General features: G+C 37.0%; 1 protein-coding gene across 5 annotated transcripts in view; it reads left to right on the top strand.

Annotated features, from left to right (window-relative positions):
• The window catches only part of TENM1 (teneurin transmembrane protein 1), a 548,864-nt gene that overhangs the window by 308,725 nt on the left and 226,033 nt on the right, over window positions 1-14,106 (top strand). For all 5 annotated transcript variants that reach the window (XM_051792682.1, XM_051792691.1, XM_051792676.1 and 2 more), the window contains one exon: window positions 7,670-7,948. In XM_051792682.1, coding sequence (XP_051648642.1) covers window positions 7,732-7,948 — 217 coding nt within the window. In that variant the 5' untranslated portion in view covers window positions 7,670-7,731. The remainder of the gene's footprint in view (window positions 1-7,669; window positions 7,949-14,106) is intronic.

Genomic DNA, 14,106 nt, shown 5'->3' on the forward strand with positions numbered 1-14,106 from the left:
AGACTTCTTCATAGGCTTCGATAGTCCATAAATACTCCCGTGAATGCCTAGTTTGTGCAAAGAGAACTTCTTTATTCCAATTAGGGAAAATGAACATGTTGACAAAATTGTTAGCTGAATATTTTTAAACATCATTGCCAAGGCAGCCTAGTATCAGTGGCAATCTAATACTTGAACTGTGGTTTAGATGTTCCACAGTATCGATGTGTTGTAAATTATTCTCATGTGCTAAGCTTACTGTGATGCAAAATTTAAATTAGTGGCTCGAAAAATTAATAGTATCTACACAGAGCATGTTATTTTCAATTTTTGTAATCTCTGAGCAGCTAAACCTGATTTTAAAAATTACTTTTTTGCTAATTAAGCCTTACTGTGTCTTCTTAATTAAGCACACAGTTGGAAGAGAGACATAGCAATGATTATCTCAATTTGATGGCTATACAATTTGCATTATCAAAAAATAACCGAAGCATGATTCAATTTTCTTGTCACATATAAATGAATATACTACTTGCTCCATGCCAATGTTTTTTAAAACAGCAAACCCTCCACAGCTTATTCCTTGATGAAATTAAGATTCCATTTTTCCTACTTGCACATACACAAGTACACGTATGCCTCACTATTGTATTATATTGTTAGATAATAGCATTTAGTGTAGAGATATATATATAAAAACATTGTGATATTATTTGCCTCTTTAGTTCAGAAGAGCGCCAAGATTCCACTGTATTTTCATAGAACTCAGTTACTAAGTGGAGTATTCTAATTTTAGGTCTTTACAATGCAAAATATGCTCTTGCCAACAGAACACTAATAATAAGGGTGGAGAACAATCTGAGCTTCCATTGAGAAGCATTTTAACACTTCATCTGGATGTATTTAGTATAAAGGAGTGCCTAGGGTATACTGGAAATATCCTGTACAGTGAGAGGAAGCTTAGTTGTCCCAGGGATTCTTGAATGTGAGGGGGAGCATTCCTTTTCTTCAATTCTATTGTCTTTTTACATTGTCTTTTACTAAGAAAATACAGCTTTGACTGTACATCCTTCTTGGAGTAAAAAACTACTTCTGAGAGATCCATATTGGAATATTGATCCTGTAATCTCAACCTACACTCTCATATAGACCAAGCTTCCTTTACTTCTTTCGCTGTATTGTCCCTGCCATACAGTTGGGAATTAAGCTGCAAAGGCATTAGATGACTTGCCCATGTTACAGACCAAATGTGTAGATATCAAGCACTTGGCTAGTTTTACTTAAGCTCAGACTTCTTCATGTTCTTCAGGATTCCTAGTTGCAGTGTTTCACAATGTTTCTGTTTCCAAGAGGACAAAATGTTCGCACCAGGAGTTATTCTGCAGTATAATCAGGAGCTGTGTTTCCTAAAGTACAGCCCTTGAGGAAGACTTAGTGTTCAGGAGATATTCTGAACCTGTCCAGAATGTATCACTCCAAATTTTGGATGTGCTTTGTCCCACAGCAGTAGAGCTTGATCTTTTGTGCTTGAATCTCACTAACATCAAATGGTGAGTTTCCAAAAGAAAACATTAGGGACTTGTGTGATTTTTACAGTCAGTGGCAATTCTCCAAGTAAAGTGAAGGGCACATGTTGGCCAAGAATTCTGTATCACAGTTGAGTAGCTGACATAACGTATGTTTTTCAGATCACTTTCAGTCTTGCCATATGCCACAAAATCCTGCAACAACCTGACTTTCTTTACAATTTTACTCTGCAGTGTTTTGTCTCTGAAACTTTAGATAAAATGGGTGACACTTCGAATTACTTTGTTAACTAGAATTAAATTAGACTTTGACTAATTTTAAATGAAGATCATTAAATGTGAAAATGAACCTTATTCCACTTGCATCTATCACCGTGACATATAAATGTATGAGCCAGTGTAATCCATCCGTAAGTTAAAAGAGCACATCCTCTAGGGAGTGTGTTAAACCCATAGCATGTCCCTGAAAACTCTGTTTTGCATTTTTGCATTTACATGTCTGATTTAGAATGATATGTAAAAAACTATATTATAAGATTGTCATCTTTTGTATATGCATCTCTTCTTTTTCAGAGGCACTAGGTAGCCCACCTGCAAGAATAAGTGTCTCATCATTTCACAATCTCACTCACTCCCAGAGAAATACTGTTTACCTAGTGATCCATACATCCTTGTGTCATCTTCAAACCCCTTTTGATGTGTTAATATTTTATGATCCACAGAAAATGTTCATGTGAATTTTGTTTATTTGTTTGGGGTTTTTAAATACTATTTCTTCAGTCCATCTTCTAGGGATTGTGTTCTTGATTTTTAGCATGAGATTTTTTCCTTCCAGTGGAAAGTATTATCTACTTCCATCCTCCAAACTTAAGCAGACTTTCCATATTTCTTCATAGTGCTTTCTAATTCCATGCATCACATAAAAACATAATTTGATTCTGCTTTACTGCTACTCAACTCTGTGTATAACTGTTCTGAAAAAATAGAACTTTAAGGGACTTCCTTTGTTTATAATCTCTAGACAAATATTTGAGGGATATATTTTCTGAAGGTATGTACAAGGTCAGAATATTTTTACTTCTTTTTCTTGGTATTGCATTTCTTAAAGGTTTAAATCAAGAGTGTTTGTTCTGGTTTGCCTTTCATATTTTACAGTTTTGTATTTCAGAAAGACCTGCAGAATAAAGGTGCTGTTCTTTTTGCCTTCAGCAGTTCAGAGCTGATATACCTGCTTAGTAGTTCATTTTCAGAAACTAGTGGTCTGAAAAGGCAATAAGCAAATGGTAGCTTTCAGATAAGGATATGTGTTGAAAGAAAAGAAATATAGAAGAGAACAAGGACAGTTCCTTGGTTATATTTTAACATTATAACTGCAATTACATTTTAATTCTAAATGGTCTGGAATATCTGAGTATTAAACATAATGATTAGTTGAGGCCAACAGAGGTTACAATTCTTCATGTTTTTACTCTTCTACACTTCTGGAGGACCCTGTTCTGCTACATGATACTCATTAGCAACCGTAACCTGACCTCTCTAAATAATTCTGGACTTACTGGTAACCAACTGGGTATGCCACTGGTGATTTGACGGGGCTGATGGTGGGTAATCAGTATGGAAATTTGTTCATTAAATGGGCACCCTATCAGAGCAGCCTATTAAGAATTTATAAAAAGCACTATTAAAGTAATGTGATCTCTGTGGCATCTCTGGGTTTGAGTGCAGAGCCTCCTCTATGCAGTATAAATGCACATAGTGGGGTTTGGTATAAAATACCTCTGGATGAGCACGTGCACTGCAAACAGCCCCATCCCAGGCTCCCTCATAAGCCAGTTACCCCCATGTTCCTGTGCTCCTGAGCAAGTGGGCTTCTGATCTGAGCAGCACAGCAGAGTTACGTGGCCGATGGGAAAGAATCTTGATGAAAGTGATATGTGAAAATAGTTTCTAATAACTTGTACAGTGTGCATTTAGAAAGTTGCATAAATCATACATTAAAATCCATATGGATCTATATTAGCTCCATTACTTTGAGTGGGATTTTCCCATCCAGTAGAGCTTTTTGACTTTTTTGCATTTGCAAAAGTGGTTCATTGGGAATTTAAATGATCAGTTGTGTATTCTTCTACAAAATCAACTGTAAACTGCATACGATATCTGTTTTAAAGTATGGTTCAGAATTACCTGCTATTCAGTGCTTAAATATGTATTTCATATACTTATATGTTTATAGTTACCTATAATATTTTTACTACATATTTTGTGAAACCTTTCAATGACAGAACAGTGGTGGAAAGGGCAACAAAGTGCTGCTTGTGAGGAGGAGAGCATTAAGACACTTACAGAAAGGTCACTTACAGGAACTGTAAGCTTTTATGAGACTTTATCATTTTGCTGACAAGGTCAACTTGATATTGATCGTCCGCGTGTTTTGTTTAGTTACTTGAAAGACAGTTATTTGAAGAAACCTATGTAAACATCAAGGCAATATTCTTTATACTTCTGCCCTATTTCAGCATTTTGACTTGCTTACTTGTGTTGTGTTTCTCCAAACAAAATATGAAATAAGGGGCAAGTATTTGATTGCCAGTGTTTAAATTCAGGTTATCATAATGTAGCGTCATTTGTTAAATTAAACTGATTCTTTCACTGTAGAAAAGCTTGAAGATTTGATCTGGGTTTTTTAATCATGTGTTTCTGATGCATAAAAGCTTTTTTTGATGAAAAATTTGATGAAGTATTTTTCCAGTTCTTACAAACAATTTATCACCTGCTTTCATGTCAGACCAGATAGCTTTGGGTTTATGAGACCCTCATGCCCTAAACAAAGACAAAGGAAGCACAAGCTCTTAGTCCCTGTGTGAAAGGAAACTGAAGTTTACTGTGATCTTTGACACTCTGGTGCTGTATCTCTTGCCCTTATGTGAGCCTTTAGCACTGCTGAGTTTTAGATGGCTTTGGTACAATTGGGGTGGGGAGAGAAGAGTTGGCCAGGGGAGCTGAAGATTTTCTTCTTCAGGTGGTGAACGAGTAGGTAACTTGGGATGTGTCTGTGTTACATCTGTATCCACATCCTTCCACTATAAAGGATATAAAACTTCATACTGAGTCTTTCTGTTTGTGTGACTGGAGATGACTCCAGCCTGGTGCTGGAGTGACTTGGTTGTCAGCACTACCCTGGGAAAAGTTGAGCTGTGGCTTCACACACAAAGGCCTTTGCATCCCTACAGCTGGAAATGTGGGCACATATGGCAACGGCAGAAGTAGCATCCCCAAGCAGGGGCAGTGTGGTGTTAAACTGTGATATTCAAATGTTGGTCATATTTTTAAATCATTCTTGCCCTTATATAAAAAGGAATAATAAAATTACAGCTTTTAAGGGGATATTTCATGGAGCTCTTACATGGATTTAGAATTGAAAAAAATGCACATCCTTTACATGAGAAGGTAGCACATATGAAAGTACCGCAGTGAAAGAGAAGACCCAAAATAGGTAATAAATCTAATATTAATTTCTTACATTAAATGAATTGGTCTGTCTACTGCCTTGGTTAACATAATTAAATATATTCCTGTTACAAGCAGTTCTCACAAAGACTTTGGTTATTAAACCTTGTTTTTAAAGAATAAAAATAAATCTTCCTTAAGTAGTTGGTTTGCTGCAGCTTAAGTTTTACAGGTCTCTGTGCATCCTAGTAATTTTTTTATTACTTGTTTAAAAAAAATAAAAAAAATCACTTGAAACCTCCCACAAAACAGATGCACAGCATCTTTTAGGAGGAACTTGTGTGTTTTGGTTTTGTGGGGTTTTTGTTTATTTGTTTTTTTCCAGTAATGAGCTAAATTTGTCAGATTCATCATTTTGTGCTTTCGAAAGCAGGACGCACCACGTGCGTCCGAGGCTGCTTGCACTTGCTGCCTTCATGGCAAGATTTATTTCTTCTCTGCTGCATCTTCTTAACAGAGGCCTTTAATTTCTCCTTGTTTTCTTCTGGCTTCTGTAGCTTCATCTCCATTTATTCTGTCAGAAAGAAGGCATTTGGAAGGCTTTTTCCTGTCAGTAACCGTTTCTACAGAGTCATCAGTTCATCTTGTAATCCAACTCTGTGCTTGTAAGTCAGAGCACCTTTGTGTTCTTCTGTCGCTAGTAAAGCAACTCACCAAAATAAGTACTGAAGCTAGGCAATAATAGGCAATGTTGGCAAATAACTGTAAATTATTTAAGCAAATAGCTTTGGAGAAGCAAATATTGCTTAGTAGTAACTTGTCTGCAGTAGCGTTTTAACATCAACTTGATAAAGTGTGATCAATCCAGAACCCAAATCTCTGTGTTCATTGCTGCAGCCCATGACACCCTTGTCAGCTGGCCTTGGTCTCTGGCAGCTTCTTGGTTCTTCTTTCTTGTTTTCTCTCTCTCTTGAAGAGTTTTTTATTGACTTACGTGCTTTCAAGCCCTCTTTGCTAAGTAGGAGACGTGAGCTGCATTTTTTTTTTTTTTTAAATGCTGTTGCTTTTTATCCAAGTGCTGTTTGCTTCTGACGAGCTGTTCCATTTCAGGTTAGTTAGCAAATACTTGCCTTTAACCTCTTTCTTCAGATAATCTCCCAAAACATGGGGAAAGCAAGGCATGCACTCACTCCATGGTGTTACTCCTACTGCAGTGGTCTGTCTCCCTTCCTCTGTCCAAGGGTTCTGAGGGCCTGGATTTTGTTTTTCTGTTACTGTGTTAGAAGTTTTATTCCCTTTCCACATCACGTGCAGTGTTTTCCCCTCCTCTCAGGAAGGTGATCCTTTCAAAAGTATTGGGAGGACACACAACCAGGAGATGAAGGTTTGCTGTACTGGAACACAGTGACAGCTACCATCACTTGTTTCTCAAACATTCAGACAGTTTGAGAAGTTAGTCATCTCTATAGCCCTCTAAGAACAAGTGCTTTTTATGTTTCTCTTATGTGTGTTTTCCCTTTTCCTGTGTTGCTTTTGGAGATTCCGATTGTATGCTCACAATGGGCAATGTGTGGGGTTAAAAGTCCTTGTTGCAGATGGGAAACAGGCTGATATCAAACTGAGTATTAAACTTACTTAGCTCGGCTACTGACCTTAAAATCATTAAGAAACTGTGAGCAATTGCTTTTTAATTAAGCAAAATCCCTTTGAACTTCTATGTTTTTCTTGGCCTTCCAGCAGTAATGTTTACAGGCGCCTTCTTTTTTTTTTGTTACATTTGTTTTTCTAGGTTAATAATATCTGCTAATCTAGAAGCCAAACAGAGTTCCCTGTTTGTGAGCCGTGCTGCTGTAAAAAGTGTGCTCTGTTATTTCCCACCGAGTTTGTCTTTAAAATTAGTGATGGAAACAGCTTAGTGAGGGCAAAGACACAGAACAAGTGCACCAGTTGCATATGTGCAGATGCAATGCACTTGATTTTAATGAATGTCTTTGTACAAATACATATGCAAAACTCAAACTGCAGTTTTGAAGTTTTCCATTATGGTTCTGTAAAGCCCCATGTTGGTAGGAGTTTAGATGGGAGATGCCAAGGAAAAGAGGGGTTGTGCTGCAGGGTACAAGCTTCTTCCTGTTGAAATGTCCACACAATCTAAAAGAAAATGTCCATTTCTGAACCAGCTTATGCTTTTGTAGAGTGACAGTGCGGTATGTTTTTATTTTTAACAAGTTTGGTGGTTTTCTAAAGTTTGAAGTCTCTTATTCTTGACTAAATGTAATTTAATTTACAGCAGAATATTTTGAAAGGGTGAACTTTCTGCTTTCTAGGCTTCATATTTTAAAAGTCATAGAACACTATTTTCACTTAAGATGAATATGCATCCATTTAGAGAAATAGTAACTGTTCTATCTTAGCTTTAATACCAAATATAAGTTGTTGTAGCATATCTTATGCATAAGGTACAGTTGTTGCTTGGTCTAGCAGGACAGTACTTAAGATTTGGTTTTAATTTTTTTCCCGCAAGTAGCTTTTTTTTTCTATTTTTAAAACAAAAAACCCCCAGTGAAATATGACATGTTCAGTTTCTTTCCTGAATTATAGTGATATTTATACAATTTAATTGGTTTATATAAACTAAAAAAAAAATTTGGCCTTAGTGAGATAAATTTCTATATCATGTCTGAAATGGATTATTGTTTTTGGTTTGTTTTTTCCAGGACTGTTTCCTTAAGGCGTTCCAGTTGCTTGTTTTCATGACTTTGAGCCTATTTAATCAGAGATGGAGCAGATGGACTGCAAACCCTACCAGCCACTGTCAAAAGTTAAACATGAAGTGGATCTAACTTACACAAGTTCTTCAGATGAAAGTGAAGATGGGGGAAAGCAAAGGCAATCTTATGACTCAAGAGAAACTCTGAATGAATATAGCCAAGAGCTAAGACTTAACTATAACAGTCATAGCAGAAAAAGAAAAGCCATTGACCAGTCCACACAAGGTAAATCATTTATTTTATCTACTAATTATGGTTATTACTTAATGATTATTTACTATGTAACAGTATCCTGTTATCAGCAGATGAGCAAACATTTTGTTCTTAAAGGCCTGTGCTGTCAACCTGCTTTTCACCTATATTTAAATATACCATAATATAAAAAATTTAGGAAAAAAAATTCCTTTAAGTAAAATTGCTCTTTTTGGCAGGACGGGCTGAGTGATATTCTGGAAATCATCCCAAACTAGCCATAGACAAATATATCTTTAGTAGGAGCTACTCTTCTTACTAATGGTCACTGAGTATTTATTACCTTTGTATGTGTTGGGTGCATTCTGGTATAAAAATCAATGTTGAGGCTGCAGATTATACCTGCTCGTGCTTACAAAGCCTGTGAATTCATACAAATGCAACAATTCTCTTGACATTTTTAATCATATCAATAATCAAGTAATTTAAAAGCTGAAGAGAATTAGTGTATTGTAAGGAAAAACCTGACAGTTAAGTTTCTATTTTAGCCTTTTGCATGATAAGGACAAAGATTTGAGCACTTATGATAGTTGAGCTAAGGTTAGGGAAAACTACTCTTTGGTTGGAGTTGAAAGCTAAAGACTAAAGAAATGGAAGGATTGAGGAAAATTTACTGCAGCATGCCCTGATGGACTCGTGCTGCATGTACAAAATGGCTTGTCTGCTGCTTTCAGCTCTGTCACAAATTCAGAGGGGATGGCGGGGCAGGAAGAATATTTTTAGGAATCAGTGTGTGTGTCAGAAGCAGTGGGAGTCCTGTCCCTTTACAGGTAACAGCAGAGGGGCTCCAGGGGCAATCCCTCCCTGATCCTCAAGGAAGTGGTTGAATTGCAGTGTGGCCAGTGCTTCTCAGCTAAAAATTTTAGTATTTTTTAAAAAAAACAAACAACTCGTAAGCAAACAAACACACCAACCCAACCCCCCCCCAAAAAGCCACATCAAAAACCCACATGCACAAAGCAACCCAGTCCCTCAGTGCTTACCCAGAAAAGCCTTCTCCAATTTTCTGAATATAAAAATAATTTTTTTACAAGAAAATGAAAGAAAAATAAGCTTTTTGAAGATGGAAAATTTGTCTCTTCTGTGATGTGTAAATTAATGTAAAATTTAGAGAGGCTGTGCTACATAGCTCTTACAGCTTTTTTGTATTTTACTGCAGATATTCTGACTCAAGTTACTCTTAGTACTTTCATATACTGAAAGTACCTATAATTTTTGGGTGACAGAGATAGGCTCAATCCATCTGCATATATTCCCTCCAAAGAGTTACAAAACTGCAATTTTTGGAAAGAAGAAGTCACTAACACAGATTTCAACAATGTACTGTATAGAAAACTTGACTTGGATATGTTTGATTTTTGTGACTTTATCTTGAACACGGTGTGAGAGTTTGGTTAACTGAGATATATATGGCTGTATTTTTGTGCCTGGAGATGGTGTAAATATACTTGTAGATCTACTTAGAGCAACTCCCTCATTGCTTATCACTGTGGCTGTGAAAGGATAACCTCTGCAGGGACCAGGGCCTTGAAGAGCTCCCTGTTTGCAATGCTTTGTTGTTATTGATATTCATGTCAACTGTAGCATCACTAGCTTGGGCACATATAAAAGGGTTGCAGTCACACTACTGTAGGCATAAGAAACCAGCCTCTGTGTCATGTTGAATTTATTCTTCCAGAACATTGCCTCTGAAAGCAATTGCATTAATATTTTTGGCCAAATTAGTGTGCATTTCTGCAAGAAGTTGTCAGGCATGAACTTACCCCACTTATTCAGGACCGACCTGTAAGGAATCAGTTATGTGCTTGTGCAGACCAACAGGTGTTTTGCACTCATGTTGTAGGATGAAAAAAACAAACAGTAAGTATAGAATTGATCTGTTCATTAAACAATGATTTTTAGGTGCTGTTCTTCAGGTCTAGTACTTGTGTCACTCATGGAGAGTCCAGTGCAAGACGAATTGTGTGTCTGGAGTTACTTAAATCAGAAACTTGCAGTTACCAGACAATTCAAGATTTAACAAATACCACCACAAGCCAAACAAAGTTTTACTGGCCTAACAACTGAATGGGAGCAGATACAAAACTCTCCTGACAAAGTGTCATTGACTAGTAAAGAGTCAGTGCTAAATGCATAATGTGTACATTTAAAAATGCATTCTCTTAGTCAATGGAGCGTTCAGAATCCTGCTTGTCTGAAGATATGTAAATCTGCAATATCTCATCCTGGCAAGAAGATTTTATGAAGTAAATTCTTGGCAGACCTGATATCATGTAGTTTGGAGATACTGGCAAACATAGTAAATTAATTCTTGGAAGAATTGGTAAACACGTTGTTTTGTACTTGAAAGAGATGGGGTAGAATTGGCAGAAGTTGTCAGAAATGTTGCTCTTGCTGGGAAACTCATTGATGGACTTGGCTGTGCGGGGAAAAAAGTTCTCATAGTTGTACTATACATAGATTGCACCTCGAGCTTATTTGTGACGTGTTTACATAATTAGAACTGTTTTCTTCCGCAGTTTTCTCTGTTTCCACTAAAGTAAATGTGAAAGAACCTGTACTCTACAAATACTGGCAATAGAGAAAAGCTTTCTGGCTTTTAGGTTAATTATAGATTTGTAGAAAACACTGGTTTAGAGGAATGAATTCCTGATAGGATAAGCATCTGGGATCGAGTCACTGGCATGATAAAGTTTATTGATCGTTAACAATATGAGCATACGGCAGTAAATTTCTGCTTAGACAAACGTGTGTTTCCTGGCAAGATAAATATATTGAACTGCATTATGGGTAAGGCAAAATGGAGTTGTTCCATTGGAGGATCCAACAGCAAATATTTTCTGGTAAATCTGTGTGAGAAAATCATGATTACTAGTATTCTAGGAAATGACATCTTAGAGTGCTTCACAAAGAATTGACCTACTCTGCTTTTAGCCCAAGAAGTAAGGAAAACCTTTTTCTGGACAAAAGCTCCAGAGTGGTGATATAAGTAATGTTTCGTGAAAAAGGTATATGAAATTATCTTCAAGAGAGCAGCAGATCAAGCTAAATGTTCAAAATCTTCCTCAAATGAGCTCCGTTGGCTCCATAGAGAGGCCTGGGTCACAGTGTGAGAAAGCTCTTCTGCCTAAGGCCACTTCTGTCTCATCCTCTCTTTTTAGGCTTACTGCTGTTGTCATCCAATTCTCATTTCTGCCCTCTGTTACATCCTAGCAATGGCGAGGACACAGAGGCAATAGAAATGTTTTAGTGCTGAACAGCACTTTCTTTCCTTAGAAGGGAAAAGCTGCATGTGAGGCTCAGAAATAGGCGGTCTGTTTTGCTATGCATTAAAGTTCAGCAATTTTCAGCTTACCAGGAAGGAACATTTAAACACATGTAACTCTTAACATCATATGACCGGTCAAAACCAGTTTTACTTATCATCTTAGACATAAATAAAAGGCGTGCTGACAAGCACTGGTAGGAAATTGTCCTGTCAGGAAAATGTCATGGTGGTGTTTTGTCATCTGTGAAGTGGCAAAAGCTTTTTACATAATAACCATATTCTACTCAGGTTCCAGAATTATGTAAATCCACTCAGGGCAGCAGATCTGCTTTGTGTCTGTACTAGGGCCATGGAGAGAGTTGAATTTGGTCTGTATGTTGCATGTATTTTTTGTTTCAATTACTTTATTTTTAAATTATGTATAAAGGTAAAAAAGCCTTTTTTAGTTTCACCACTGAATCTGTTATGTATAAGACAAGAATAATAATCTAACAAACCACAAATTTGTGGTCTTGTGAGCTCTCCCGGATGAAGCTGATGCCAGCAGAGTGACTGTGATTTATTTTTTTTTTTATTGTTTTAATAGAGATTTGGAGCACTTACCTGGGTGAATTTAGGACTCCATGCTTATAAATTTCCACAGTTAATGAAGGGGAATATTTTACTGGGAGGCATCCCCAAACTCCTGTTATTAAGAAAGTGGAGCTCAAGTATGATCAGTGGTAACTGTTCTACCCTGATGGAATTGCACTGCCTGCTAGTTACATATTTTGGGGCCATTCATGGCATAAAGACTATCAAAATAAAATGTCTATTTATTGACATGTGAACAGGACACAGTAAAATGCATTTTTTAGGTTTGCAACTGGAAGGGAGGTCATTAGTTTTGAGAAAGACAAGAAAAAGAATGTCAAAAGAGAAAAACTCTCTTAAGAGAACTACTGCTATGCAGCCTTTTAGAAATGTGGTAGTTTGGATTTCTTCAGCAGAGTGGTTATTTACATCTCTCTTGTTCCCTATGTTTTCTTTATGATGAGATTTTTTGGTTAATGAAGGGATTCTTTTTAACCTTTAAGCTGTATAATTTGTTTAGAGCTGTGCCTTGAGCTGTTGTGGAAGGTGATTGTACCACAGTGGAATGAGGCATTCCTGAGTACTTTAAAAGGAAGGTAGGAACAGATTGATCACAAATGAAACCAATTATTTTTACAAATAGTTTTTCTTGAAATGCTATAATTTAAGGAAGAAAAATTAAAAGAAAAATAGAAGACTTCTGGTACTGTACTATTATTAAAATAACAGGGCTAGTATAAAAACTGGTGACGTATTTTGTATTACTAGAATCTTTTTTCTTCTTTTTTTGCAAATGCCAGACACTTAAATTTTAGACTTTTAGTGTTGTTTGCAGCATTATTTTACTAATTTTAGAAAATCTTCTGAGAACTTGATTTAAGCACGTTTTATACCTGTACACTTCAGAGCAGAGACTTGAGGCATAATGAAGAAGTGATGTGTGTTTAAGTGCACACAGTTTATCCCTTGTACTGTCTCATGAAAGGGACTCAGCTCTCAGTAGAGGGTGATTTAAAGGTCCTTCAGATTTCTGGGCTGTAGACTAGCGGAAGGAAGCGATAGCTAATAAGCTCCATCTCCTGCTGCTGCATGTTACACCATCTGCTCTGAGTGTTTATGAGCTTCATATTGTCCAAAAAAAATACATATGAAGCAAAGTAAAAGACTCCACACTCCTAAAGTTCTAGTGCATTGTCTCATCCTCTATTCCCATACACAAATAGGGAATCCTGGTGTGTTGTGCTTTGTTTGACTGTCTGTGTTCTAATCACGTTGATGTTACTGTCTCCCGGAGAAAAACAGTGCCATGAGCAGTTCCCTGTGGCTTCCTGGACTGAAGCCTTCTGCTCTGTGGGGAGTATCTGCAAACTCTGAGGAAAGGAAAAGCAGCACTTAGGTTCAGACCCCCTCTGGATATTCTTTCTTGATTTGCCAAGTAATTGGAAATTTCTCTCCCTGGAATAACTGGGGTGAGGAAACTGTATGTTTGTGCCTTCATTTAAAATCTCACGGGGTGAATGCTTTTCCTTCCCTTCATCAAATCAAAATACGTGAGGAAACTGAATGTGCAAAGACACTTTTTTTCCCATGAGTGGGTGCTCAGTTCCTAGATTACAAACGTGTTACAAAAGCTTGTAACCTGCTGTCACCATTCCTGTAATGCTGCTTCCAATCCCGTCTTATCATCTCAGTGAAAAAATGCCTCATATGATCAAAAGTAGTTTCATTCTCATAAGTAATTCTTCTGATTTAAAAAGTGAGTATCCAAGAGAGGGGGAAAAGTGAGGAAAAAAATACAGAGAGAGGAAATAAACTAGAGAAGGATCACAGTGCATTTCAAATACCCTGCTAACAAATCTCATGTAAAGAATAAAAAAAAATTCTCCAAATGTTACACAAGCTTAACAATCCATTTGTCAGTGCACAGATATAAACTATCCTTGTTCCCATTCTCTTCTCTGAACTACCAGTTTTCCATGGTATCAAATACCAGAAATCATAGAAATAAAAATCAGAAGGGCAGAGTAACCCAAAGAGTGTAACAGAAACCAAGGTGTATGTGGATGCCCAGTCCCTGGAAGTGCTCAAGGGCCCTAAGCAACCTGATCTGGTGGGTGGCTTCTCTGCCCATGGCAGAGGGATTGGAACTAGATGATCTTTAAGGTCTCTTCCAGCCCAAACCATCCTATGATTCTATGAGATATGGCAACCTTGACTGTAACTTGTGCCCAATACCAATGGAATATGTAGAGGAGAGGCTTAAACTTTTGAATTAATGTTTTGGAATTCT

The sequence above is a fragment of the Manacus candei genome, unplaced genomic scaffold (genome assembly GCF_025592945.1).
Source record: "Manacus candei isolate 608988 ecotype Guabito, Panama unplaced genomic scaffold, ASM2559294v1 h1tg000003l, whole genome shotgun sequence".
Classification (NCBI taxonomy): Eukaryota; Metazoa; Chordata; class Aves; order Passeriformes; family Pipridae; genus Manacus; species Manacus candei.